At 40.3% G+C, this 27,520-nt stretch overlaps 3 protein-coding genes across 11 annotated transcripts in view; 1 reads left to right on the top strand and 2 right to left on the bottom strand.

The window, feature by feature from the left end:
* RTF1 (RTF1 homolog, Paf1/RNA polymerase II complex component) overlaps window positions 1-3,629 on the bottom strand; it is a 31,620-nt gene extending 27,991 nt beyond the window's left edge. Inside the window, 4 exon segments of the mRNA XM_052782137.1 lie at window positions 535-645; window positions 3,420-3,566; window positions 3,568-3,611; window positions 3,614-3,629. Coding sequence (XP_052638097.1) covers window positions 535-645; window positions 3,420-3,566; window positions 3,568-3,611; window positions 3,614-3,629 — 318 coding nt within the window.
* A 133-nt stretch (window positions 3,630-3,762) lies between these two features.
* Window positions 3,763-12,838, top strand: NDUFAF1 (NADH:ubiquinone oxidoreductase complex assembly factor 1). Of its 7 annotated transcripts, none has more exons than XM_052782135.1 (5): window positions 3,763-3,991; window positions 5,771-6,393; window positions 8,295-8,480; window positions 9,745-9,819; window positions 12,384-12,838. In XM_052782135.1, the coding sequence occupies exons 2-5, from the start codon at window positions 5,884-5,886 to the stop codon at window positions 12,513-12,515; spliced, it is 903 nt and encodes a 300-aa protein (XP_052638095.1). In that variant the 5' UTR covers window positions 3,763-3,991; window positions 5,771-5,883; the 3' UTR covers window positions 12,516-12,838. The 7 variants fall into 7 exon arrangements, with proteins under 7 accessions (XP_052638095.1, XP_052638094.1, XP_052638090.1 ...); XM_052782134.1 differs by having other exon boundaries at window positions 3,763-4,026; XM_052782130.1 differs by having other exon boundaries at window positions 3,763-4,069.
* Window positions 11,750-27,444, bottom strand: NUSAP1 (nucleolar and spindle associated protein 1). Of its 3 annotated transcripts, none has more exons than XM_052782127.1 (12): window positions 27,287-27,444; window positions 25,899-25,964; window positions 24,642-24,830; window positions 23,392-23,566; window positions 21,546-21,635; window positions 20,703-20,815; window positions 19,914-19,979; window positions 19,535-19,719; window positions 17,195-17,379; window positions 16,124-16,234; window positions 15,426-15,537; window positions 11,750-14,943 (listed from the first exon to the last, which is right to left on the bottom strand). In XM_052782127.1, exons 1-12 carry the CDS (start codon window positions 27,377-27,379, stop codon window positions 14,856-14,858), a joined length of 1,473 nt encoding a protein of 490 aa, XP_052638087.1. In that variant the 5' UTR covers window positions 27,380-27,444; the 3' UTR covers window positions 11,750-14,855. The 3 variants fall into 3 exon arrangements, with proteins under 3 accessions (XP_052638087.1, XP_052638088.1, XP_052638089.1); XM_052782128.1 differs by having other exon boundaries at window positions 17,207-17,379; window positions 27,287-27,431; XM_052782129.1 differs by lacking the exon at window positions 24,642-24,830.
* Window positions 27,445-27,520: the final 76 nt, after the last annotated feature.

The raw sequence follows: 27,520 nt of genomic DNA, 5'->3' as shown, positions 1-27,520 counted from the left end.
GTTCAAATGACCAGACAAGCTAGCTCACCGCAGAGTTCTTTGAGAATCAAAGTAGCTAAATAGAACAGTTTTACCACCTGTAAAACAGTACTACCTGCCTTGACCCTTTTCTCCTCTGAGGAAGGAAGCTCTCTCCTAAAGCCGAAAACCTCTCTTCCTTAGTTCAGAGTCCAGCTTTAGCAGCTTTACTGCTACTTCAACTGCCAGCATTACACAGGAAAACACCAGTTTTAAGTAGGCAGACCATTCAGACCATATGAACATGGGATGAAACAGGTAGTCATCTTTTCTATAGGCATTCAGACTATTTTGTATACAGTTACAATTCAAAGCATATTAGTTAAAAGACAGAAAGAAGTATTTCTGAGTATACATCCTCTGGTCTTAATGGGTCTCCACCAGTTCCACTGATGGCCAGTCCCACTTTATGAAGTCAGCAGGCTAAATATACTGTATGACAAATACACTTTCACTGCTTAGGTACAATCAGACATATAACCCACAGTAATTTCACTGACAACATGACAAACTCACCTCATCGTCACTGTCTGACGTCTCAGAGTCTGAAGATGCTGTAGGTTTGCTCACAGGTGGCTCCTTTTCTTCAGAGTCACTGCGTTTCCGTTTGGCCAATGACAAGAGCTCCTGGTGTGAAAAACCACACATTTATTTTAAAATGTCATAATTAGTTTTACCAATCCAGTTCAGTGGATATGCACCTTCTCTGTGATATTTGAGCACATCCCAGTAACATGATTATCCCCACTGACTAAGGAACAAAGTCTACTTATGTTTCATAAATATATATATACACACACAATTTTAATACAACTGGATGCTACAAAAGGATTTTGAGGATAACAAGCTATAAGAAGTAAAGACTACTACCATTACTTTCTTGGTATAAACCACATGAGACAAATTACTTCCAGAGTCATGTCCAGGTCTGTTTTATTTGGATTGGGTAATAATTAAAAAACACCCTAACTACATTGTATAGCATTAACCCAAAAAGCCAAATACCACTAGACAGCAGCTCCTCCTTCTAAACAAAAGAGATGTTTCCAATTACACACTTCAAAAACTAAATACTTTAGGCATCACCACAATGTCATGGCTGATAATATTTAGTCAGCCTGTTCAAGTCCTTTTCACTGTCCCTACACATGACAGAATGCACTTAAAGCTTTGGATAGACGCAGAACAGGCATCAAGCTCGAAGTTTGTGAAACTAAGTAGAGCTGTTCTCCTCCAGAGGAAGCATTTTCAAAGACAACACACACCAGCACAAAGAACTAAATGGCTCTCAAATAATCTCATCATCTGCTGTTCATAGGTCGTTCAGATGACAGAAGCAGTACTATAAAACAAACATTTCTGAAGCTGCATTACTGTCTTTGTAGTCCATGACACATAATTTATTCTTAAAAACATTGCTCTGGGGTTGACGAACCGTAGCTGTGAGTAGAAATACAGTCACACCAACTTCTGCAGTCTTGGGAAGTCAATACTAGATTGGTTTGCATTAGTTTCACAACTGGAAGATTATCTCCACAGCAAACGGATTACAATTTAGTACCTCAAATGAGAACACAAACACTGCAGAAACTGATGGCCTAGGCTACTTACCAACAAAGAAACTTTCCATTAATAAAGGCATTTTACAAACCTTTCTCTGAAGAAGGCATGCAACATCAACAGAACACATTTGTACAATTAACAGTTCTCTTCAGGAAGCTCCTGATGTTTTCTACAATCTTTTCTAGAATTTCTCTCTTACAACTGTCTCTAAGTAGTCCTTCAACCCAGACTACCTCCCTGGATGTTATCTTGGCGTGTTTACCACTACTTTTATTCCAAGCAATTTTCCTTCTTTCTTCCTACCCTTGTCCTGTTTTCCAAGATAATATATTAGAAAGGCTCCTACTCCTTTGATTCAACAAGCCTAGATTGCCAAGGGAAGCTGTCAAACATTTAACCTACAGGGGCCTCACTCAGTATACTCTCATAGTATACTCTCGTCCTTAAATCACACCACAAAAACATTGCTTCCCTGCTCCCTCATCTTCACCCTTGCACATACACATCCCTGCTGTTACAGTTGCTACAGGCAGCTCAGCGGAGGACGAAGCACCTACTACTCGGGTACAGCTGCAGATGCATGCTTCCAGTGAACGATGGAACAGATGCAGAACCATACGGTTATTCCTACCACCATCACTCTGATTGCCTGATCTATTCTAGCGCTAGTCCACCTCCATCTATTTTCAAGCTCTGAAGAAACTACCAAACAAATATACTAGTGGTGAGATGTTGGCAGCTCTAAAGACTCTAGAGGCATGCAAGATCAACAACATCAGGGCATGCAACATCTGCTCCAGTATACTTGTCTAAGAGAGCCTCCGATTTGATTTTTGTGAAGCTCCAAGTTGCAAAACTATTTTTGAGTGTTTGGGAAGGCTTTTTATTGCAACATAGCAACAACTTCTGTATTAAAAACCCTGAAGGTCCAGCACATAAATTACATCGGACATGTAGGCTTCAGCATATTTAACCAGCCAAACTTCTCCCCGGAACAAGCACTGCCATACAAGCTGTAACACACTTCACCTATAATGTCTTTATTTACCATTTGAATCACATCATCACCACCTGCTACATCGAAAGTTGAGTCTTTGAAAGCAGCCCCCTCCAAAGAGGAAGGCACCTCCTTTGCACCCCTGACACGGTTAAAACGACATCAGACATCGCACTTCCAATCCCAGGAGATGCCCTGATGATAAACAAATACTTCCCCTTGTTGCATCTACAGGCTCCTAACTCCATGCGGTTTCCCCTCAACGGACCTCTCCCCCAGCTCCGTCGCTCCGACCGAGGAGGGGGCATTAAACACGCATTAACAACCCCCCAAGCCCACCCCCAACCCCCACCCCGGGGATCCCCCCTGCCCCGAGAGGCTCACCGGGCCGGCGGGAGGCAGGGACCTGACACGCTGCTCTCCCGGCGGGAGAAAGCGGCACAGAAAAGTTGCCCCAGCCCTTTGGGCCTCTTTCCCCCACTACCCGAGGGGGTGACGACCGCCTTCAGCCGGGCCTCGCTTCTCCCCTCCTCAGGGCCAAGCCGCCCCGGAGCATCGCCCCTTCGTCCCGCCGCCCTCCTGCAAGCACCGGGCCCGCTGCAACGAGCCCCCCGAAACCCGCCAAGGCGGGCCGCCTGCCAGGGGCAGGCCGGGGATCCGCCGGAGGAGAGCTCGCTCTCCTCGCGGAGGGCCCTCATCGCGCTGAGGGAGAGCGACGGCAGCGCGCAACCCCCCGGGCCGGGGAGCGAGGGAACGAGGGAGGGATTGGCGGCGCCGAGCCCCGATCGCGGGCCGGAGATCCCAGGCCCGGCGGTTCGGACCGGGCCTCTCCCGCGCGCACCTGATCTAGGTTCTCCTCGCTACCGCTATCCTCCGTATCGGAGTCGATAAGGACGCGACCTTTCCGCTTCTTCACCATGGCGGAGCCGGCTTTTCCCACCCCCCTCCCCACCCCGACCCCGGCGCCGACGGCGGCGGCGGCGCGGCGCTTCACAGCGGCCCGGCCTGCCCCGCGCCGCCCGCCCGACCGGACACAAAGGGCACCGCGCATGCGCACCGCGCCGGGGCGGGAAGGAGGGCGGGGCCGCCGCCCCTGAGGGGAGAGGGGAGAGGGGCGAGGAGGAGGCGGCCGCCGCCGCCGCCGCCGCCTCCTCGCCCCTCTCCCCTCTCCTCTCCTCCTCGCCCCTCTCCCCTCAGGGGCGGCGGCCCCCATCGCCCTTTATTCGCGCTATCCCGCCGACGTGTTCCTCACAAACAGGCATCTCCCCCCCCCCCCCCTTCAGCCTCTTTTTAAACGCTAAAGCTATTTGCGAATAAACCGCTCGGCACTGTGTAGCGACCTCTCCGCGCCCGCAGCGGCGGAGGGAAGATTTCGCCTTCTCCTCCTCCTCCGCCGGTGAAGGCGGGAGCTCGGTAGTTACCGCCGACGGCGGAACCTGAGCGGAGCGGTGCGTGTTTTCCCGCCGGGCCCGGAAGCGGTGGGAGCCGGCGGTAAGGGCGGGAAGGTGAGGCGGTGCCTCAGCGCCTCAGCGCTGGGGAGTCCCTCGGTTACGGAGCGGGGAAGGGAAGGTGTCGAGGCGGCCGCTTTTGTGGAGAGGCCGTTACCGCCTGCCGCCGTCGTCCCGGCCTCGCCTCTGCCCTCCGGGCTCGGGGAAGGCGGGCGGGATCCGGGACCGGTGCCCAGGCCGCGGCGCGGTTGCCTGAGGGCTGGCGGTGAGGCGCAAGCGAGAGCGTCGCTGGAAGCCGAGGTTTTGTAACTGCTGGGCGGTGAATCGGTGCTGGTGTTAGATCGGCGTGCCGGTAAAACCTTGCGTAGGGACAAAAATCGGGCGAAAGTAAAAATGTATTAAAATTTTCCGTTTTCTTCTGCTTGGTACTCGGAGGGAGCAAGGACGAGTCAGTGCTGAGCGGGGTTCGGCTTAACTGCGGGCTGCAGCTTTTCTGTGCCTTTCCTTTCTGCTGGTTATGCTTTGGTTTAGGACGGGTTTGCCGGTGGCGCCCAGAAATGGACGGGGTCACTGTTCAGGCCCTTGCTACTTTCCTGGTGTGTGCTTCACCTCAGTCCCAGGGGGGCATGGAAGCCCTGCGTGTGGGGTTTCTTTTTTAGGAACTTGCCTCCTACCTTACTGAGTGTGTGACAGAGAAAATGTGAATTCCTTCAATGCAGTTTTAGTCCACGGTGCATAACTTAATCGGAGTATGAAAGTAATAGTAGTGAATTTTACCATGAGTGAAGGAAGATATGTGGCATATAGAGAATATGTGTGGGGTGACTGGCTCCAATCTTAACAGAGAAGATAAACTGATTTGACATCGGTTTAGGATTTATCCTGTGGCAAAAAACAAACACACCTCCTACCAGCCGCACCCCCCCCCCCCCCAAAACCCAGGCAACTTGTCTGTCTAATTTTATGAGTCAGTGAGAATAGCCTCTGTACAGAGCATTGAACATTAAGGCTCTCCCTTATGAATTAAAGAATAGCAGTGTGGCATCGCTGTTCCTACCAACAGTGATGTAGACAGAAGCAAACAGAAGGTTTTCAGAATTTTTCCAAAGCTTTGTAAAAAAACCTATTGAATTGCAGTCTCTCATGTTAAGTTCTTTGGTCTTTGCAAACCTCTCTGTAATTCTAAACAAGATACGTTGAGGGGGGCAAAGTGCTGGATGATTTATGGAGAAGTATGTAGTATGGCTGCTGTAGGACTTAATATCTGAAAAGTCTTGTCATCTGTGGCTGCCAGATGAGACTGCCATTCTGGTCCATATGGCAGCAGGGTCCACCTGTTGTGAATTAGTGATTTTCTTGCAGGGATAATACTTTACAATTATATAGATGCCATCTTTTAGAAACCTTCTTGAGTTTGTTTTTGCTGGTGTTACTCATAGTACCTAAACTTACTTACAGTGAAAGGGATGAAGAGGAATTGCTTTTTTCTATTTTCAGTTTTATTTGAAGTATTTTACTTAGTTTTTCTTATTTGCATGGGTATTTCACATCACAGGGAGGGGGGAATACATAGGGTGGAAATCATTAAGTAAACTAGAACTCTGAGGAAGTGTAATACTTGATGTTATTTTTTATTTCTTTTTCCGATGGCTTAGATTTCTAGCTATTATCTGTTTTAAAAATCAAACAGTTTTACAAACATCCTATATGTAATTTTTTTAATCTCTTCTCTTTTTCATTAAAGGTGGAGATAAACTACAGTAACTAAAGTAAGATAGCTCTGGATACTAGTTTTGCTGTTAAATTAATTTCAAACCCATTAATTGCCTTGCTGGAAGTGAATTCAAGTTTACCAATATGGCTCTGACTGTTACTTTGCTGAACAGTGCTTACTTATGTGGTAGATGCTGCAGTCACAAAGTTTTGCACCCCTTACTTGGACCTCTCCTCAGCGATTCCATGTCAAAATTATATAGCAGCTACAGGAGGCCAGGGTCACAGCCTGAGAAAAAACCGTCTTGGCAAAATACTGATTTCAGTTTTAAGAAGGTCATTAATGTCTTAAAGACTCAGCTAAGCATGCTGAAGGAGGAGACCAAAGATTACTTGATAGGACCTGGAGGCTATCCACTCAGTCAGTACCTGCTGGAACAGACAAAGGTGTTGTGGGAGTTTCGGAGCCAAGAAGATTTAAATAAATGGGTTATTTCCTCTGATGTAGAGATTGGAGGGAAAAGCGAAGTTTACCTCAAACTGGGTAGGAATAACCAGGCTGCTCTGCTATATGGAACCCTCAATACGGAAGTGCCTCGTGATGGGGAGACAAAATACAGTGGATATTGTAGTATGAGAGCTAAACCGCCAGTGGTAAGTACAGCTTCATGTTTGCATAGCTTCTGTTACTTAATCGGAGAGCATTTTTATGTAAACCCAGTGACAACAAGTGGATTGTTGTTTACTGAAGTTGAAACCGATCACTTTCAGGAGTACTAGCTATTCCTTCAGGGATGTAATAGCTGCTGTGTCCTTTGACCTGGAAGGAACTTTTTCTTGGATTTTGTTTTCCTTTCTTAGAAGAGGAATAATATATGTTTGATCATTTACTTATGTACAATAGGGCATCCACTCATTAAGACAGCCCTAGTTTCAGCCTCCTTGCAAATGAAGGTCTGTAATGAACCTTTATACCCCAAATTGATATGATTAAAATAGATTATGTCTCTAAATTTGAAGTTAATTGAATGTGTCATAAGGACAAATTTTCTGGGCTTTAACTTGGCCTATTCGCCAAACTTGGTTTAGGTGAATGAGCTCATCTTTTTTCTCACAGGAACAGAAAATAATGCTTTGAAAAGTACTTTTTAAAAGTCTGACTCCTACTGTACATCAGAAAAAGCAAGATACAAATCTTCGATAGCTCGGAATTGACCAAAATGGAACAAGAAATGGATGTTCTTATTATTGATACTGCTTGTTTCATCCCTTATTTTTAAGCACCTTTAAAAGCAAAGGAACATTTTGACTCAGTGTATCAAATGCTTAGCTTTTTAGTCAGTTCTATTGTTTGTGACTTGGCACAAGTACACAGGTAAAATCTTTTCTGGGCCAGAAACTTGGAGAGCAGAGAATATGAGTGAGTAAAATCAACGGGCAGATGAGAGGCAGATGAATACCGATTAATATGGTGGCACTGGGTCAGAGGAACAGAACAGCAAGTTGAATCTCAATGTGAGTTAAATTCCCTGGACTGCTACTGACTTGTGCAAATGTGACTCAAACTTTCACCTCCTAATTCTGAAGTATTGGAGTGCATAAGTCCATCTTTATAATGCAGTTTGAAATCAGAGGGTGAAAACATAAATATAAAGGCTTTTCTTTATTTAAGTAAAAAGGCTCAAAACTGGCAAAGCCAAATGACAAATAAAGTAGTCATAGGCCTTGTGTTAATGTATTGATGATCTACTCATCTTATTACCCATGAGTTGGTAGAAGGACAGTTGATAGGTAACCGTAGTAGTGCTGTAAAATAAAGGGGAAACCTCTGAATTTTTGGTGCTAATTTTGACTTGGTTTAAGCAATCCTGGGCAAGAATGGCCCTGACTCCTGCTGCCTCATCGCTCTAAGTGACCTCAGTGTAACTCTATGTAGACTCTTGGATCTGCCTGTGTGCAAATCACAACACCGAGACTTTTAAGATCTTGGGAAAAAACGCAGTCGAGAGTTAGACATGCTTGCAATCCATATAATTATGCACAGTTAATGACAAAAAGTGTTGGGAAACATTAAATGCTTCCAGTGCTTACGTCAGTCTTCAATAAGGAAAGTTACCACAGGGGATAAATTATCCCACTTCTTCAATTTCTTGTAATTGCCTCTGCATAATCTAGTACTGACCACAGAATATTAAACTTAATGAACTACATAACTAGTGATCCATCACTACAGTGTTTGTGTACTTGCCTGGTAGGGAATTTGGTCCTAGGAAGCAGGTACGATTTCTGATAGTTATAAGATTGCGGTTTATAATTAAAATATGAGTACTCAGAGTGGTAATACTGCAATTTGTGGGCTCTGATACAGTGCTGAAGGAAATTCAGTGCGATCAGCAACTAGTATGATGAATGAGTAACCCAGTTTTCAGTACGTCACAGTAGATATTATTTGACATAATAATGAGGACAGTGATGAAAGCAATAGTGCTCTGTTCTTCATAATGGAAGTTTCCCTCTATTAAGGACGAATAATTCTATTTTTTAATAATTTGTAGGGACCTTTTGCTAGGAAGAAGTATTACGACTGGTCAAACTTCAACAGTCTGTATTTACGTGTCCGTGGCGATGGCAGACCTTGGATGGTAACCATTTATACAGACCCTTACTTCTCTCATCAAAAGGATGACCTCTACTGCTACTTCATGTTCACCCGAGGAGGCCCGTATTGGGAGGAGATAAAGGTGAACTAATGAGTCTTTCAAACTAACAAGACTGTCTTGGGGGTCTGGGCCATAGCTCTGTGGAAGGGGAATTCTTTCAACAGTCAGAGTTTGTTGCTATTGCTGTCCATTCAACAGTGTTTCCGTTATGTTTCCTTATACAACAGACATGTGCCTTTGGCTTGGGAATTCCAAAACTGTAAATCACTGGATTGTGGGAGGGCACGCTGTGTCAATTGTATTAAAGATTTGATCCACTATACGTTCACCTAAACACCTGATGTTAGCTATTACTGGAGTAATAGAATAGAAACAGCGATTGAAGCTTAGCAGGTGTTGCCAGGAATATTCTCTGTGATAACCATTTTTTCTGGAATACAAATGGACGTAGGCTGGTGTAGGATTTGTACCCTGTGACAGGATTTGCTTAACCTGCTGACTTGCTGGAGCCAGTTGGAGATTCAGAGGTGTGGTTTGTCATTTATGGCCTTTGAACCTGTGACACAATAATATTTGTAAGGAGCGGGAGTTTTGGCTCTTTCCTGATGAAACTTGGGGAACTTTTGTAATTTGCTGATGCCAATGTTAAGGAGGTTTGCAAATCCTTATGAATTGGCATCGAGAGCTTCACAATACCATTGTCCAATCATGCAAGAACAGCTCACTGTTTCACAGGTGAGGAGTCAGGAGGATGAATATCGGTGTGTCGTTGCTGGCTTGCATGTTTTCCTTTCACCCTCACCAGCCAACCCTCCTGTTTTCTACCTCTTATCACAGCCCCTCCTCTTTGTTGCTCCCACTGCATTCAACGTCATTTTTACATTATTCTGAATGGCTTTTACAGAGTACTGCTGTTTTGGTATGAAGTTTGCACTATGAAATACACAGCTTGGGTACAGCTGAGCTGTTGATATACATGCATGCTAGACCTTTCATTAATTTCTATTTTATGTTGACATGTTATTGGAAGGAGATGTTCTCAATGTAAACAGCCACCTTCTGTGCTGCAGCCTCTCGTTGTGTCCTAACAGGGTAACAGTCCTGCATGATGGCTACAAACGGCCACCACAGAACAGTGTGGGCCTGGAGCTGGCTGCGAGTGGTCAATGAAAGGGTTAATGTGGCCTATTTCTCTATGCCAGTTCTATGTACCCAGCTAATGCTGGTACCAGGTGTAGCAGAGTGTCATTTCATTTATTAAGGCAGGCTTTTTTTTTTCCTTAAGTTTTTATGTTGGGTACTGGTGACACTAAAGTCTGGTTTGGTTTTGTTTTGTTTCTTTCAGATTCCATTCTCCAAATTCTTTCTCTCCAGTCGGGGAAGAGTCCAGGATCAGCAACATCCTGTCTGGTTAGACAAGGCAAGTTTTCTATAGGCTTTATCTGTCTGAAATTTCCTTTAAGATTGTATTGTCATGATATAGATAATTTACAAATCCGTTAATGTTTGTGAATTTGAAATTGAAGGGCCTCTTCTTGTTATAAGGTACTTATTCTTGTGTGCTTGTCTTTGCATTTAAATTATCCTACTTTGTGATAGCAATGTCAGTTTATTTCAAAGGAGCTCCAAAAATATTTTTAAGAGGTCTATATAACCAAGAAACAACTCACAACTCACTTAGCTTTTCAAAAAAACAAAAAAGGTTTTTTGGGGGGTTTTTTTGAGGAATGATCAAAGTGACTAAGAAATCTAAAATGCCAGTTGGCACAGTACTGCCAAAAATAATAAAAATAAGTATCATAAACTTTCTTCCTGACAGAAGACTGTCAGGGATATCATATTGTGAGATTTTATTTGAGGATGTAGTGTATCAGTGACCTTGATGGTGAGCAGTAAACTGATGTATTTATAGGCTCTTTTTTAGTTTTTTTTCAGGCTTTCTAGTCTAAGTATTAAGTAAATGTGTTGAGTATTTTTTATTTTATTTCTGCAAGTAGGTAGACTAATTCACTGATTCACAGGAGACGACAAGTTGGAAAAAATTGTTTCTGTATCTTTTTTTTCTTTTAAATTTCAGTGACCCTCCTGTATGTAATTAAGGGCAGCTTAATACCCAGTGAGTACCAAAAGGAAAACAGTGTTAGAAATATATGTGGGGAGAAAATAAAAGGCCCATTATTTTAATCAGTGTTAGTCACCTGGAATGTTGCACTCAGTTCCTAACTGCCATAATGAAAAAAAAAAAATTTAGGAAATATTTGAGGGCAATTCAGTGATTGGCAGCATGAAAACAATCTGTTTTAAAGCAGAAGTTGAGGCTGTAGAAAGCAAGTATGAATGATATGAAGAAGGCGGATCAACTACAAGAAAAGATATGCTTTATGGAAGAAAGTTGTTATAAAAGGCCTATGTTTAAATACAGACGCTGAAGAATTTATCAGGATTTAGAATACAGTCATTCAAAATAGTAAATGAAAACATGAAGTTGTATATGGGGTGTTTAAAAATATTTACCAGGAGTTAAAGGGACAAACCAGTACTTGATCTAAGCATCCTCCACTAAATTTTCATTCCTTGTTGTCTTATGCTTAGTATTTCACAGTGAAAACAATGCATTTGCATATAATATGAAGTGTAATTTTACACATGTATTTTAAAGAAACCTAAAAATAGGGGAAGTGGCATGAAGGCAATTGAAGAAATCTTGACAAAATGTCTTGATCCCTCATGATACTACTATGTGTTTTCCCACGAACCAGGAAAGGCCTTGTTAAACAGGAATAAAAAAGTTAGGAAACAGCCAATGTATCCAGGTCTTGCCAAGAAATAGATTCTTCAGAGCAGAGTTTGGGTGACTCCCGTAGTCACCTGTAACAGTATGAACTAGGAAGATGGAGCTTTAAAAACTCTCCAGGCTCCACAAGCCAAGGGGCTGATTGTAGAGCTGGCTTCTGGGGAAGAGATGGCATTTAAAACATTAGAATGATCTGAGAGGAGTGTTGGTGCATTTAATTTAATTAGCTTTGTCCTATTATTTATTTAGTGTACATTTGCAATATATTTTTAGCCTCAGCCTACAATTATTCAACTTTATTTGACGCATCCTAGGCATTATTTTCCTGCATGTACAGCAGTCCTTAAAATCATGGGTGCAGCTCAGACCTGTGCTTGCAGCAGCTGGAGTTTAATAGGTGGCCTGCCACTGGTGACCCAGCTTGTTCTGAGAACTGCTGACACTGGAGTCTCCGAGAGGTAATTAGTGACATGTAAGAGCTGAGAGTGCTTTCACGCAAGCCACAGGCTAATAGGAAACATGCCTGAGCCCCCAAAATTTTCATGGAATTTATTACAGTTAGAATAAATTTATTTATTTTTAAATTGGAATAGTGGTGGGGTGAACATTAGGGGAAAGGAATAAGGAATGTTCTTGTATTTAAGAACACTATTCTAATTGGGAAACAGTGGCTAGGACCCTTGCCTTAATGTAAAACTCAGTAACAAAGTTTCATGCATTTTAAAATGTCTGGTTTGGTGCACTTCCACGCTATACCAGGTATATGACTTGATCTAGAATGAAAGTTCTCCTCCGTCCTTAATTACATTCTGTTTGTGTTTCCTGCTCACAAAAGAATCATAAGAGACTATGAAAACGTGTTTGTACACTCAGTCGTGATGAAACTGGCCATACACAAACCTCGAAGGATACAAATTGCAGTGTTGCTTTAGGCTCAGGGCATTTTTAATAAGGGGTTCAACACAGTGGTAGAAAGGCAAATGTGAAGGAGTTTCCCACCGGACTCACTCTGTATTGAAAATGTGGTATTGAAATGTTTGAGCCTTAAGAAATGCTGCTGTATTTTAAACAAATACCAGTTTAAAGTAGATAGCCATGAATTGTTTGTAAAATATGGAACCAGTAGATACAATTGTGGTTGATTATAACTTTATATAAATACTGTTCTAATGTATGTATCTTTTAATTAGATTAGTACCCTTGGATTCACAATTGGAGATAAAGTAGATGGTCCATTCCAGCTGGAGATTGATTTTATTGGCCTGCTGAACGATAGAGCTCATACAGAAGAATTTGCCTATGAAACATATGAAAAAGTCTAAGTTGGGGTGGTGTCTTTTGGGACAGTCTTCAGATGCTTGGTTCACTTTTACAACACTTCTTAATGTGTAGCTTAAAGCAACTTGAAGATTCCACGTAAACATTAAAGAGATAAGTGCATGAAGCGTTGGCTGTAGTAATCTGACTAGAGTGACACCTCTGGCATCTTCGAGCTGCCAAATACAGAATCCTGGAGAGACTGTACATACATGGACTGGAACACAGCCTGAGGAGTGTTGGGATGCGCTCTTACAAAGTAGTAACTGGTGACTGGCTTAGTTTTGGCTTCTGTCCTGACCTTTACAGAAATAAAAGTATTTCATGAGCTTGTTGTAGTTCTTTTTTGTACAACAATTTCATTTTCTACATTATATGATTTGTAGGCAGTTGTAAAACATTCACATATGCTAGTTTTAAACTGGAAAAAGCATGATGAGAATTAATACCCTGAGGAATGGTGCTTAAGTGTGACTCAGCTGCTGAAATTTACACAGAGCAGCACCAGAAGTGGAAAAGGCAGAAGTATTTCAACCTTTAGCTTTGGCTTCTCTGAATAACTAAAAAAAGAAAAAGCTGCCACTGCCAAGATTGAAACAGTAGCTATGCAGTGGGCTTGGCTTTTAGTTTAGAGCTGTTGATGATAGTCCTACAGCTTTATAGAGCGAAGGGTGTTGAACAGAAGTAGTAATGCTCCAAGGGTGGGTTGGGGGGGAACCCCCATTGCTGTCTGCTCCCTGAGAAGGCACAGCTCAGCTTAATCAGCACCATTGCAGGGCAGATCAGATCACGCTTCTGCTGCATGCAATTAGCTTAACTCAGCTGTACTGGAAGAATTCACAGCCTCAGCTGGTGGCACAGAAGCTCAATACCTCCCTTTTTCCCAGAAGTCTGGTTTTTGGTAATTTAAGAAACACTTTAAAGAACAAGTGCTGAATGGTTTCATTTCAGCTGTCACAAACTTAGTCTAATCAAAGCACTGACCTCCACTGCAGTGACTTTTTGTTTAAGTGTGCTTTACAAATAATAAATGTTCCTGTATTTTATATGGAAGAGGCCACAATAAAGCAAGCTGAAGCAGTGCCTTGTACTATCATTTTCCTCTTGCACAGAATTAAATAGCTTAAGAGAGAAGAGGGGTGATGGTTATCGTTTCTAAAGATACCAGAACAAACGTGCTTTCATAAAGTGGTAGGCAGGCTAATCAGCAGGGAAAACTAGTCACAAAAAAAAGACACAGAGTAGTAAATAAATACAAGTGTGAGCAAAACTAGTGCTACACTAAGGATGTAGTTATACATAGTACACTAGATGAGATAACCAGTGAGAAACAGGGTATATACAAAATATTTATTTCCCCCATTAAGTTTATAAAAAAGAATTGCTTGTTCTTGACACTTGATATAAGTGCATATATTTGATAGGACACTAAATTCACTGAAACAATTATCTGCTCAAAATTCTAGCTGAGATTACAACTGCTGAATTACCTTTCCAGCTCCATCCATAATAAATCCAGAAAGATTTTCTGCGTATTTTTTAAAAGTAACAATAACAACAGCTTTTAAATCTAAGGTATTGAATGTGCCTCAACACTACTGTAACCTCTTTTAAGCATCATAGAGATGAAAAGCATAAGAATTTTGTTAACATCTGCTATTTACCATAGAAAGGAACAAAACAACCCTAACTGTTCAAAGCATCCAGCTGGCAATTTGTAAAGCCACTTTTCAGTTGTGACTTTTTAAAAATACAGTATTTTACAATTATATTTTGCTGTACGCTTTTAGTTTTCCAGAAAGCTCGGTATTTTTTCTTCTCTTGGAACTTCCCTGCTACTTCATAGGCATGCAATTAGAAATGCTGAATAAGTGCTGCAACTGTTGTTACAGAATTTAAGGACTGATCTGGAGAACAGGGCAAGCAGACATCTCCAACTCCTGTAATTTACCAGTGGAACATTTTGAAGCTTACTATCTGGAGTGTCCGTCCTAGTGGGTCACAAATGCATTCTGGTGGAGAAGTCTGTCCTAAGTTGCAAGGAGGCTTCTTGACCATCGTTTTTCCACTTACATTTTCTCCTTTAACATCGTTTAGTTAAATGAGTTAGTTAAATGAAAACACTAATAAGCAATTAGAGATAGTTCTAAGCTCCTAGAAGTTCAGAACTCATCTTGTCAGGGAAGTTGATCACTAAAACAATTCGCTCAGATGCATTGTAAGGTCTCATTCAATGCTCTCTGGATTCCACTAGCTAATAGCAACTGAACCATACACAGACAGCACAAATATTTACAAGACAGGAACAATATTTACAGTGATTTCTTAGATATTTCTTATTCCTCCTAATCCACAGATAGTCCTCTACGGTTTCCGAGAGCCTGAGCCTTTTTCTTTTTTCTCTCTTGCTCATGTTTCTCACGCCTTTCTTCCCTGAAGGGGAAAAAGAAGAGACACGGACCATATCAAGTTATATTAAAGGTAGATACACAAGCAACCAAAGGAATCCGAAGCTGACCAAGGCTTAACATCTGTTTAACCGGTGTGCTGCATTTGCCATGGGCAGAGAAAACAGTACCATTTTGGACTGAATCCAAACATTCAGGCAAATACTTCTGCTTAGACATACAGGTCTAACAATAAAGGTAGTAACATGTCAATATTCACAGCTTCTTCCAAGGTGAAGGTAAGTCTCCAAACGCTAGAACTGACAGCTTTCACAGAATAAAAGTTTATCGGATTCAGAGCTGCCCTCTTTGTTGGCCTTCCTGATACTAGACAGACTACTGGAGGCAAAAATTGCTTTTATATTCAAGTATTCTTTCCTGAACTGCATATTTAAATCCTAAAAAGACAAATGAGTCATCATATTATTTTAAATAACACTATTCATAAAAAGCTAGTGGTGTACTAACCTTGTCTGGAGATGCGGCTGTTTGTAACCTTTCTTACATGAAGAGATGTTGCTACCAGCAGACTTATTTAGGACAGTATTTTCTTTAAATTCTCCCCAAGGCTTTAGTCGTCCTACAATTTAGGGGCAAAAAGAGAGACTATTGAATTACTAGTTTAGTAATTGTGTGCTTAAATTCTTTTCATGAATTTTATACTAGGTAGCCGATGTTTTGCTGGTTGACTTTAAGGTAAAATGCCTCTTCAGCTGTATTACCAGTTTCACCAGCTCATTCCCAAAAAGTAGTTTTTCTATAAGTAGTAACAGGTGACTGTACTCATAAGTAACACCCACCACACAAAGTTCAGCTTCTCACACAACAGTGCACTTTTTAAAGAAAATAAAAACAACCCTCACTGTGTAAGGAATATTTCATATTTCCTGTACATACATCTATTCAGTGGAATACAGGGATGTTTATTATTATATTATGGGCTTTTGGTCATAAAGATTTATTCTTCAGTAGGGAGGCTCTTAAAGCATATATCGTACAGAAACTTAACAGTCAGTCCACAGACTGTGGGAATCCAGAGAGAAAGGGAAAAGGACAGGAAAAGAGGCTGAAAACTTTGCTATCATGGTTTGTATCAATGCCTTACTTCATGAGCAGTTGAGTGCAAAGGGTCATGACCAACACCGACTGCACAGGATCAACAGTACCTTTGTGTGGCTGATACCGAAGGGGCCTTGAGAGACTTGCTTTGAGGTCAAACGTCTTCTTTGTGCTTGTGGGTTCTGCAGTGTGAGCTGCAAACTTGAAGGGGGTGATAACTACAAAAGGCATCAAGATATGATACTTAATTATAGTAGCAAAAACATCACTGCACATCACAAGTTGGAAAGTGCCTGCGAAGACCACCTTACAACTATCGAGACCAAAGAGCCATTAAACGCTACCGTCTGCTACCTCTACAGACAGAATTACACAAACACAGCTCACTTGAAATAGGGAGCTTTCAGGTCTGGAGAGAGCAAGAGTTGTAGAGTATCAGCCCTTTTGCTCTGATTATGCTATGCAATAGCATATATAACTCCATGTATTTTTCTAGTCCTTCAGAGCAAATAGTGTTTCCTAGTCTCTATGCTTAGTTGGAACCAAGTGAATTTTCACATCAAAAAAAGAAACATTCTTCCAGAACACACCAGCTTCAGATCAGTAGTGGAACTCTTATTTCCCCCTAAAAAACATCAATATTGTCATACAACAAGACAGGCAACTCTGGGTTCTTGACCTGTGCTAATGTAGAGCTGTGCTGGTGTAGAGATCATTAGTAATCAGAAGACTTCTGCTGCTTCTCACAGAGTTTTAGTTCCCGAATTAATCAGGATTGCTGAGGCTGATAATAACAGGTTGTCCTAGAAGCCTGGTGCATGCCAATCCGGCAAGGAGAATGAGACCTCTGAGAGGGCATCAGGAACCCCTCTCACTGCAGACAGGATCTCCCTGTACCTGTTATATGAATCTTTTGCTACATACTCCCTAAAGGTCTAGAAGATTTTCTATCCTCTTTTCTGTAGGAAGCTAGATACCATATATTTAAGTCTTAGCACCTAACCATTTTAGTCAAAACACTGGAAGCCAAAGGAAACAGAAACTACTGCAGTTTCTAAAGAATCAGTCATTAAATAGAGAATGAAATTAAAACCTGGGTCTATATGACATTAGGTTATAAAAAAATTATATAATGATTCAATAAAATGAGTCTTGATGTGAAAAAGCCACATATTTACCATCCACTTTACCCTTTGATGCAGTCAGATCATTATTTCTTGCATTTCCCTTGCTGTTATTATGACTCATTAGGTTGCAGCTCTTTTGGTTCTCAGGTGTGCAGATCTCCAAGTATGGAGACATTCTAGATGGAGTCTTGGTAAGAGAGCGTTTATGCTCATTATCTTTTGTGGCTTCCGAGAACCTGAAAATTATTAGAAATATGAAGGCAGAGTTGGTCATTTACAAGGAATGTAATACAGCAGAATACAGAAGGTTCTGTGTTCTACTTTTCTTACAGGTACAAAGTTTTACTGTGTATCAGATGTTCACAGCTTATGTATAAACTGCAGTAAAAATACCTTTGCTGGCAATTTTCAAGTTATGAGGCATCATCAATAGCAGCAAGTAATACTAGGAATTACAAAGGACTGACTTTCTTATTATTCTGGAGAAAAAAATATATATGGATGCAACAAGCCAGTGGATTTCTTCACCAACAGATATGATTTACTTTAGATTTGGATTCTGTAGTAAAACATTGTATATAAATAGTGTTAATTTTAAAATTGAAATTAAGAAAACCTGAAAGAAAATTAACTAACAGAACTCTAGAACACAAAGATCTACAAGAGGAAGAAGCTGGAAATTTTAGTCAAAACACACAAGTTACCTGCATATTCAAGACACACGTGTGCTGTATGTATATGTATATATACACACATTTTTAACATGTATGTGTGTGTATACATATATATGTATAATGAAAGAAAATTCAAAATCTTGCACAAAGTAATACCCTTATCAAAAAGGGTAGAGAATAAGCCGAAAGCCTGCAAGATACGGAAAGACAGTGAGTAAGTGTTGAAGAAAGCAGTATTTTGAGGGCTAGCAAGTTTATGGATGAAGTGCAGCTTACAAGATCCACCTCAGCACATCTTTGGACAAATGGAATGGAAGCAAATTCTAGAAGTGTTGTTCTGTTTTATGTATTGCTAAGAATGAAGTAGGGCTGCAGTGAAGACATTAAAGATTATCCAACAGGACACCAGAGGCAGAATGAATATTGTTTTCATTTGTTGTTATCTATTGAGATCAAAGATAGCATATTTAATGTAGAAACAAAGCCAGTAAGATTATGAGCTTGATTTTACAAGGAACCTGTATTCCTTACCTTTGAATAGCAGGAGAACTGCATTGAAAAGTCCCATAATTATTTATTAGGACATGTCAATATTAGAAGTCACACTATCTGACTTAGCAATAACAATCCCACACACACTTTATTCAGGGACAAAAAAGTCTCAGCAGCTATAATCTTGGCATGCAAAAGTTGAGAAGTGAAGGTTATCAGAGAAATGGGAAGTAACACAACCAAGACCTGAGATTAACTGGGTATTGTTAGCAGGGGGAGAAGGGTAAGGGTAAATTATACAATGTCTAAATCTGAACTTCAGTCACTGTGGAAAGTTTAGTAAACTGAATAAAGTTGGAATTAGCACAATAGTTAGAAAACTAACAAGGAAACAGTAGAGACAAGGACTTTTACTGAAAAGAAAACCGGGCGAAAGGGCATTTATCAGTGGAGTACCATAGAGACTGTCCTTCCGATTCCTTCTTTTAAAGTGGTTTTTGTTCAAGACTTTAGAAAAATTAGTAATAAGCTGGTAAAATTTACCAATAACAAAAGTTCATGAAATACTAACATAATAGAGAATTAGATTACTGTGTAGGAATAATGAAGTGCGCGTGATGTTTTAAAAGGAAATGAGATGAGATTTAATAGCATTGAGTATGAGCTCATTCATATAGCAACTCCTCATGACTTTCTAGTGGTCAACTTGGTTCCCATCTGCAAGAAACAATCTGCTTATAGTAATCAATCACAAGATGAGCCCCTGCTGTGTCATCAGCAGGGGTGTGGGGGTGGGAAAAGAGTACCCAAAAAACCCACAAATGATGAGTCCATTGTGAGACTCGCCTGGAATACTGCAGAGTTCTGGTTAAGTAATCTCAAGATAAATTATTTCAGGTATAACAGAGACTATTAGGTTGCCTGACAAAATGGAAAACCTAACAGTAAGGGAAGAAAAATAATGTGGCTTGGTTGGTTTAGCGAAATGAAAGCTGAAAGAGATGCAAGACTCCTCCACCATCAGACATCAAAAAGAAGAATCAGGATAGTTACAGCTCAGTAAGGCTTAAATCAACCATAAAGCTAGGCTGAAAGTTAGTAATCAGAATTAGTCTCATGTAGTTCATGCTTGGAATATAAATAATGTAGTCAACTCAGTCAGTGTTGATTATTTCACACGTATCACACCCAATTGCTCAGTGGTAGTTTCAGTTTGTCTTTTTACCTGACATTCATTTTGGTTGTTGAAAGGACAGGATTAAATGAAGATTTCTTAGATAAAATACTCCGATTGGCAGCGTTCAGACAACTGCGTGGTGAGCGCCGGAGGTTATTAGGAGTGCAGGTGGCGGAGAATCTGCCTCTTTCTGAATTTGGGCTGAATAAAAATGTTTTGCCACTGGTTTGTTTCTAGGGGAAAGCAAATCATGAGTTAGCACACTCTGCTAAAAAAAAAAAATTATCAGAAAAGCAGCTAAGAGGAATGGAAAATACACAGTGAATCAGAAGCATACAGTCTCTTCAGCTTTTCCCCTTTTTTCTTTAAAAGCATATTTTAAATATAAGTCATTCTATTATTATTAAACTGATCTGAAAACACATACCTTAGAATTGTTATGTGGAGTGCCTTTTTCCGGTGCTCTTAAAGGATTCGATTTTTTGGCTAGCACCTGCCAAAAGCAGTTTGTCTTAAGTATACATTGATACAATGTATGCCATAGAAAAGAAAAGTGTAGTGGTCAGGAGTTTCAGTGTTACTGTTTTGGTATGGCCATTGACATATTCATTCATATATTCATTGATACATTACTGTCACTTTTCTAGGGTCTGCCACTCTGAAAGAGGCCCTATTAGCAGCTTTTACCCAAGCAAGTGTGAAATGCAAGAACTGAGAATGGGGGCCACTGAGAACAATATATGTTGCATATATTTTAAAGGAGAGTCATATCCATTCATTGGACAATGGTTCTTTAAGGCACAAAAAAGGAACTTGATATTTAAATCCCAGTCTTTGAAAAATAACCCATCCCCTTGGTTAAGTTCTGCAGCAATTCAAACAGTTTTAAACAAAAGCTCCAGGAGATCCTTCACAGAAGTAATTGTGAGGTAATTATTTTTACCCAAAACTGACAAGTTACTTGTTGGTTCCTGTAACTATAACCATGTACTGTTAATATATAAAAACTTATATAACTACACAAGTTGTATACAAGTAACTATATATAACTAGTTATACAGGACTGCAGTTAAATTTCAGTGATCATAACATTCCACTGCATGTACACATCACCTGCTACTTACTGCTCTAAAGAGACCCTACAGGACTTTTACAGAGAGGATCTGGAAATAAATGAATTCGGGAACAATGGATATGTTCCTGTGTTACCCTTTACCTTGACTTCGTTGAGAGAACTGCTGCAGTTTTCAATAATTTTTTTTTTCCTCTCAAGGTAGTCAGCAATAGATTCCATTTTCTTGAAGTGAGCCTCGTGCAACTTTTTAAAGTCTAAGAAGTTCCAAAAAAATAAGAAGAGTCACATCTCTGATAAGCTCCTAAAGAAGTTTACTACTTAATAGGAGAATCTTGCAACACCTATCATTATGGCCTCAAAGAAAATATAACGTGTCCCTCTAATTAAAGACTGTATACACAGGTAACCAAACAGTATGAAATAGAATCTACTTCACCAGCTACACAGCCAGTTACCTGGTGCATGCTCTGGAGAATTATATAACCATCAAATGGTTTGGGTTGGAAGGAACCTTTAAAGATCACCTAGTCCAACCCCTAAATTCTGCATTTCAAGAAAAAAAGAAATACTTCCAAATTTTAAACGAATGAACGTATTTTTCGAAGTGATGAAAATGAGTTAATACATAGTTATACGGCACAACAGCAGTATTTATAAAGTGAAAACTAAACAAGCAGGAGTAATAGCATGTCTTCCTACCCTTTGTTATTTTGAAAATCATGAATGCAAGTATTATAACCAAAAGACGAATTGTTCAATGAACCAGTTTTATAACACACATGCGAGTCATTTACTACTGTGAACTTACAAGTTGGAAGATACACCTTAAAATGTAACTTTTGGGAACTTTTTTGGTTGCTTGCATTTCAAAGAGAGGATGTTTTCTTCAAGTAGAAACAGAAATTTGAGTTGTAAAAAACTCTAAGTCAAGTCTCCCTTCACACAGACAACACGTCTATTTCTAAAGATGGTAAGTTATCTTACTTGGTGTAGTAGCCTTCATTCCTGTTTTCCCAGACCTAGATGCACAGCCTACATATAAAGGGATCTTCCCTTCTGCATGATGAGCACCACCTGGTACAGTAAGATTAGGCAAAATCATTAGAACTTCTGGAAAATATTTTAATGCCATCACAATCTTTTTAAAAGTATTTGTTCCAAAACACACCTTATCTCCTCAAAGTAGGTTTAGGTTTTGAGAAATAAAAACATCAGCTGGAATAGATATGTCCTAAGTCTCTCAAAAGCCTTTTAAGTGGTATGTCAGTAACAGCATGTCTTGACAAACTACAAGCCCAGCATGAATCTTACAGTCACACTAGGTTATTATCTTTTGATAGTAAAGTATTTCACAGGCGAAGTTAGCAAAAAACTATGCTTGCAGTAAGCAAAACAACTTTAAATTCATAGGTCTTGATCTGTTTAATAAGCTAGTGTTTTTTAAATGTTGATAACAAAGAAGAAATACCTTTTGGCCAGCTTTTCTGCCACTGCCTTATATACATATACAGAGTCTAAGGTCTTTTTATCATCTCTGCTCTTGGGTATAGTATTAAGCTCATGTTCACATTTTAATGATTAATTTTATTACGAAAAAAAATCAGGTAAAGACTTCACATCAAGTTCAATATTTGCATATTGAAAGCAAACATTTGCTTTTCTATTAATTCACATCTGCTTTAAAGTAAACTTGGATGACCTCAATATATTGAAAGAAATCCTCAATGGAAGCAAATAATGGGGGGTTGTTGAAAATAATTGTTGAAAAATCAACTTTTCACCAATAAATGCAGAGATAGTATTTTTTTGTCACACAGTTCTCGCTGTCTGCAATTACTGAAAAAAAGAAAAACAAACCAAAAACCAGAAAGCAGTACAGATACTTATAATTAGTTATAGGAAGAGACGAGTACTGTGCCAACTGTCAGGATGAATACCGCCTCAACTAAAGCATTCACTACATAATCTATTGCTTCTGTTTTTAAAAGAAACTTCATTGAAGATCCTCATTTTCTAGATTAGTTTCAAAATCATAGATGGCCTCCAATAAGAATGTCCTTGTAAATTCTATTGAACAGCAAGAACATGCATAATACAGCCCAAGGACTACATACACTTAGTCTAATGGGAGCAAATAATGGTATGTATCTTATCTGACAGACCCACAATATCAATAAATTATCAGATTGGGCAAACTCATTTGTTCATGTCAGCTGCATGCACAAAGGAGCAGGGGAGAAATTCATATTTTCAGCGGCATCGTGTTTGAAGGACTAAAAAAGCCACTAGATAGAAAAATGATCCATTGTAATACATTCAGATATTGCTAGGCAGTTTAAACAAATTATAAAGGATTCTGTGTGTATGTCCTTTTCTACTAATTTTACTCCTGGGAAGAAAATGGCACCACCTATTCATCTGCAGGAAAAGAAAAATGAAGCATGAGGAAGCGAGCTCTCCCTTTCTTGCCACTTTTTAAAGGAGCCAAGTAGCATCAGGGGTATTCCAAAAGGCACTAATCCTAAATGAGGTGCAAGACTCAAATACACTGAGACCTTTGAGAACTCCTTCACTAAAAACATCAGGTCCAGAGTTATGAAGTCAAAGCCAGCAGAATTCCTACATTGCAGAATTCATGGATTTGCGTTACAATATATTAAACAAACAAGTACACAAACTCAAATGAGACGGATTGTTTCTGGTATCTCCAAATAAGGTACTGATCACCAGACATGCCACAAAAATCTTTGCAGACACAATAAAATAATCAGAAGGCACATTTTAAGTAGTACAAATTATTAAACTTACTTTTTTGGAATTTTCTACTTACATTCACCTCCACTACTTTTAGTAGAAGTCTTCTCTAGTTGTTCTTTCTGACCAGTACCCGTCCCCGGATTCTCAATAGCTGTCTTTTTAGTTACTTTTTCCTTATTTTGGAATACCTTCTGTCCCTTTTCATGCTCACCCCGAGGCACTTCGTTTTCTTTCATGTCAGAATGCTCCTGCAGTTTAAATATAGTTCATTTAAACAGTTTGTTCCGACTGGATATAAAGAAAGGCTGTTGTTCTGAGAACAGTCAGTCAGTGGAACAGGTTGCCCAGAGAGGTTGTGTAGCCTCCATCCTTGGAGGTTTTCAATACCAGATTAGATAAAACCTTAAGCATTGTGGTCTAACCTCATAGTTGACTGTGCTTTGATTCGGAGATTGAGCAAGAGACTTTCTGAAGCCCAACCTGAATTAACCTGTGAAATACTTATCCTGTTATTTCACAAACAGGTCTAGATTAGAAAGCTTTTACTTGCACAGCTCTAGTATAAAATTGCCTTTATTGACAAAAGTTAATTATTTGCAAGTAAAAATAAATTCACTGGCTATGTTACTTTTTACTATTGTACTTTGGTTACTCTACAATTCTCTATCTAACACTAAGACTAACACTCCTCATTTTCTCATTTTCCTCTAACTCTAAATTAGTAAAAGTCTTTCACACAGTTCACCCACTACTTGTATGCAATTCTAGAGAAAAATAATTCTACCCCTATCTCACCTTGAAACTTCTCCTCCTTCAGTCATAAAACTCATCAATAAAGAACCCACTGAGAGGAGTGGGAATGAAAAAAATGTGAGGTTTAGGCAATCATCCAATTTCTGGGGTTTTTTTCTATATAAAGAAAGTGAAAACAGCCTTATTTTAGATAAATTCTGAAACTGGTCTAATATTCAGAATACTATGATGAACTAGTGAAAGCAGTCTTACATTCAGATAAAGTGTTTGGAATTGTGTATTTCTTAGAGGAATTTAATTTATTTCCTTGAAGTAATGACTAACAAGTAATCTTTGTTCATTATGAAGTAGCACATAGTCAAGATAGAGAAAATCAGTGCTATGAAGTACAGAAGACCAGTACCACAATGTTTGCATATGAAATTCTTACACACACATGGATATATATATAAAAAAATATAAATGTATACCACCTGCTAAATGGTGGTAGAAAAAAAAAATCAAGTGTGTTTAAGTTATGCTTGGGGAAGGAGGGGTGGCCAGCACACAAAACCAAGCAATGTAAATCACCTCTTTCTCATCAGAAAGCCCTGTATTTTCTCTGCTGGTATTAATTTCATCATTGGAGTTCCTCTTTTTTCTTGTTATTTTCTTTTTACCACGTCTTTTTGTAATAAAACACACTGAATCAGGCATTATTTTCTCCTGATTGCTCAGTTCATCCGATTCGATGGAAGCAGATGCACTTTTTTCAGAGTCCTGTAGCAGAAAAATACTATAATGTGTAACATATCTGACACAAACATAAATTAGATACTACAAAGAGACAGTTTCAATTTTATTATTGAAAAAAGTATTTCACACAGAGGAAAAACAGGAACATGCCATTTAGTAGCATAGTAATCCAGAAACTGGCAATATCTAGATTTCCCTAAACATCATTGTTTGAAGACTTTAAAAAGAAGTCCTGCAGTTGTTTTACTATATAGCATTTTAATAAGATTATAAAAAACTAATACTTTATATTTGAAATCTGACTTGCATGATGCTGTGACCCTCCCAGATTTGTACATTTCTGTGGAATACTCTTCATTAAAAAAATCAGAGCCTCTTTCACACTTTTAAAATTAAAAATAAGCTGAAAAGGATTAGACCAGTTCCTCAAACCTTTAAAGATTATTTTAAAGGAAGCACTTAAAAGGAGACATATTTTAGAAAAAGCAGATACCAATTCACTTTCTATCAAAAATGTAAAAAGCATCACCATACCCAACAATTCAGCTTACAGAAAACTTTTTTTAAAAGTTAAGAAAACAACACATTAAGAGATGAATAAAGGAAATATCACAATTGTGCCACTTCCATTATAGTGTCAGTGTAACTAAATTTTAGAAGATGTAAAACATTTTCTGATGAGCGTCTAGTCCCTTTCATCTAGGCATGCAAAATGAATAAAATATTTTTATATTTGGTACCGACTAGCGTCTGGAGCTAAACAGGCAAGAATTAAGATTTGTTTAATGGAAATTAATTGTTAGTGTTCACAGAGAATAATTTTGTACTGATGCTGAAAAATACATTGTTAATTTTGGCAGCCGAAAGGAAATCAGCTTTGGGTCATATAGGAGGCCATTTCAAAGCTAATATTAGCACTTCTGTTTCTATCAGTACATGAGTGCATTAAACTAAAGGCTCTATTAAGGAAAAGTATTTTTATTACAGTTCACATCATGGTAAAAAAACAACCTTCAGTACATGCCCTGCTCTACTAGTTATAAAGTTAGGTCTATCTCTCTTAAAAAGAATAGCTGATTTATCATCTATTACCATATTTTCATTTTCTTGTTTTGTTCCATGAAAGTGTTGCTTCAGTGCTTTCAACAATTTGTCTGCCTGGAGAGAAATCAAAACAACATATGAACCAAATATTGCATTAAGTCATCAAACAAAAAACTGCATAAACACAGCTAGTGTCCTATAAACTGATCCAACAAACAAGCAGAACGTTTCCTGAATCCGACAGAACAAGGCACACCTAGAGCTTCATGCAAGTCAGTTAAATTAGAGAAAGTGCTTAAGCCTGCAGATAAATACATAGCATAGTCCCCACAGAGGCACAAAATTTCCCCGACTAGGTTTCTTCCGGTCTGTCTATTTTCAAGGATGAATGAGACTGACTGTTTCTAACAGCACTGCGTAGCTGAACATGAATTAAAATTGTACCAAATTTCTGCAATAACTTCTGTCTCGGCCATACTACATGCAAAGCATTCTTCTCATCCCTGGCATATATTCAACAGTAACAGCAATAAAATAACAGCAACAAAATTACATCATTGATACTTTAGGCTATGAAAGACTCTTAAATACCTAACTGGAAAGGTCAGCATAAAATCAAACCTGAACTAGAAGTTTAAGAACAGAATAATCGAGGACTAAAACCCCAAGCAGAAGTCTTATTGGCCCTGTCAGGACAGCGAGTTCCTTTGTCCACATAAGTCGTGGATCTTCTTTCTTTTAAGGCTTTAAGGTTCCTCCCACCGGTAGTGCAGCAGCCTGACTGCTGCCGAGTGATTCACTGACAGTGCCTACCAGGAGAGATCAGGCCACTGTCACATATCTGTAGCTCAAGGCAGAAGAGATGGGTGCACGCTTAAATTTCTCGTTCTTAACCACGGCTGATAAACAAACACAGGCACTCCCTTCCCTTAAGGCACCCTATTGTTACTATTCTTCCGACTCAGACTCGTAAAAAACCCCACCCAACCAACCAACAAAACACAAAAAAACTCCAAACCAACCCAAAAACCAAACCACAGCTACCCACAACAACAGCGCGGTAACCCGTCACCGACACGACGGGCAGGGTCAGGCTGCCCTGACACGGCGGTGCTGAGCACCCCGGCGGTGTGGGGTGTGCAGCGTGGGGCAGCCCCGCGCCCTCCCCTTCTCGGTGCCTCCGGTAAAACGGAGCCCCGCGTCATCAACTCGTTTCTTTGAGCGTATTCCCGTCAAGAAGGTGTTACGGGGGGACGGGGGGGGATGTGCTCCCCACGCGACACCCGTTCCCCCTCAGCTCCCGGCCGGGCAGAGGGGGGAACGCCAGAGCCGGGGCCGCTCTTCGGAGAGTGGGCGGGTGGGGAAACCCGGAGCTTCCCTCATCCGAGGTCCCCGGCGCCGCTCCCTCCCAGCCGCGGCAACTACCCCCGCCTCACCCGGAGGTTGGCCTTCAGGCCGGCGGCCTTTGCGATCCGCTGGAGCTCGACGTATTTCAGCGATTCCAGCTGCTGGAGCGAAGAGCACGCCATGGCGGCGCCGCCTCACCACCACCAACCGCCGCACTTCGAATCTCGCGCTCAACCGACGCGGCGCGCCCCGCCCCCGCCGTTCGAACGCGCTCGCCGCGCCAGGCCATTGGCTGGACGAGGCAAAGGGGTGGGGCCTAGAGC

This window comes from Harpia harpyja, chromosome 3 (genome assembly GCF_026419915.1).
Source record: "Harpia harpyja isolate bHarHar1 chromosome 3, bHarHar1 primary haplotype, whole genome shotgun sequence".
NCBI lineage: Eukaryota > Metazoa > Chordata > Aves > Accipitriformes > Accipitridae > Harpia > Harpia harpyja.
The sequence above is the reverse complement of the archived record's forward strand: the minus strand, read 5'-3'. Positions and strand labels throughout refer to the sequence as shown.

Coding starts and splice junctions, on each gene's coding strand:
- NDUFAF1 (XM_052782135.1), top strand. CDS start 5,884: ATGGCTCTGACTGTTACTTTGCTGAACAGTGCTTACTTATGTGGTAGA. Junction 6,394..8,294: donor TGAGAGCTAAACCGCCAGTG/GTAAGTACAGCT, acceptor AATAATTTGTAG/GGACCTTTTGCTAGGAAGAA. Junction 9,820..12,383: donor ATCCTGTCTGGTTAGACAAG/GCAAGTTTTCTA, acceptor TCTTTTAATTAG/ATTAGTACCCTTGGATTCAC.
- NUSAP1 (XM_052782127.1), bottom strand. CDS start 27,379: ATGGCGTGCTCTTCGCTCCAGCAGCTGGAATCGCTGAAATACGTCGAG. Junction 24,831..25,898: donor AACAAGAAAATGAAAATATG/GTAATAGATGAT, acceptor TTTCTGCTACAG/GACTCTGAAAAAAGTGCATC. Junction 23,567..24,641: donor GGCTTTCTGATGAGAAAGAG/GTGATTTACATT, acceptor TTTAAACTGCAG/GAGCATTCTGACATGAAAGA.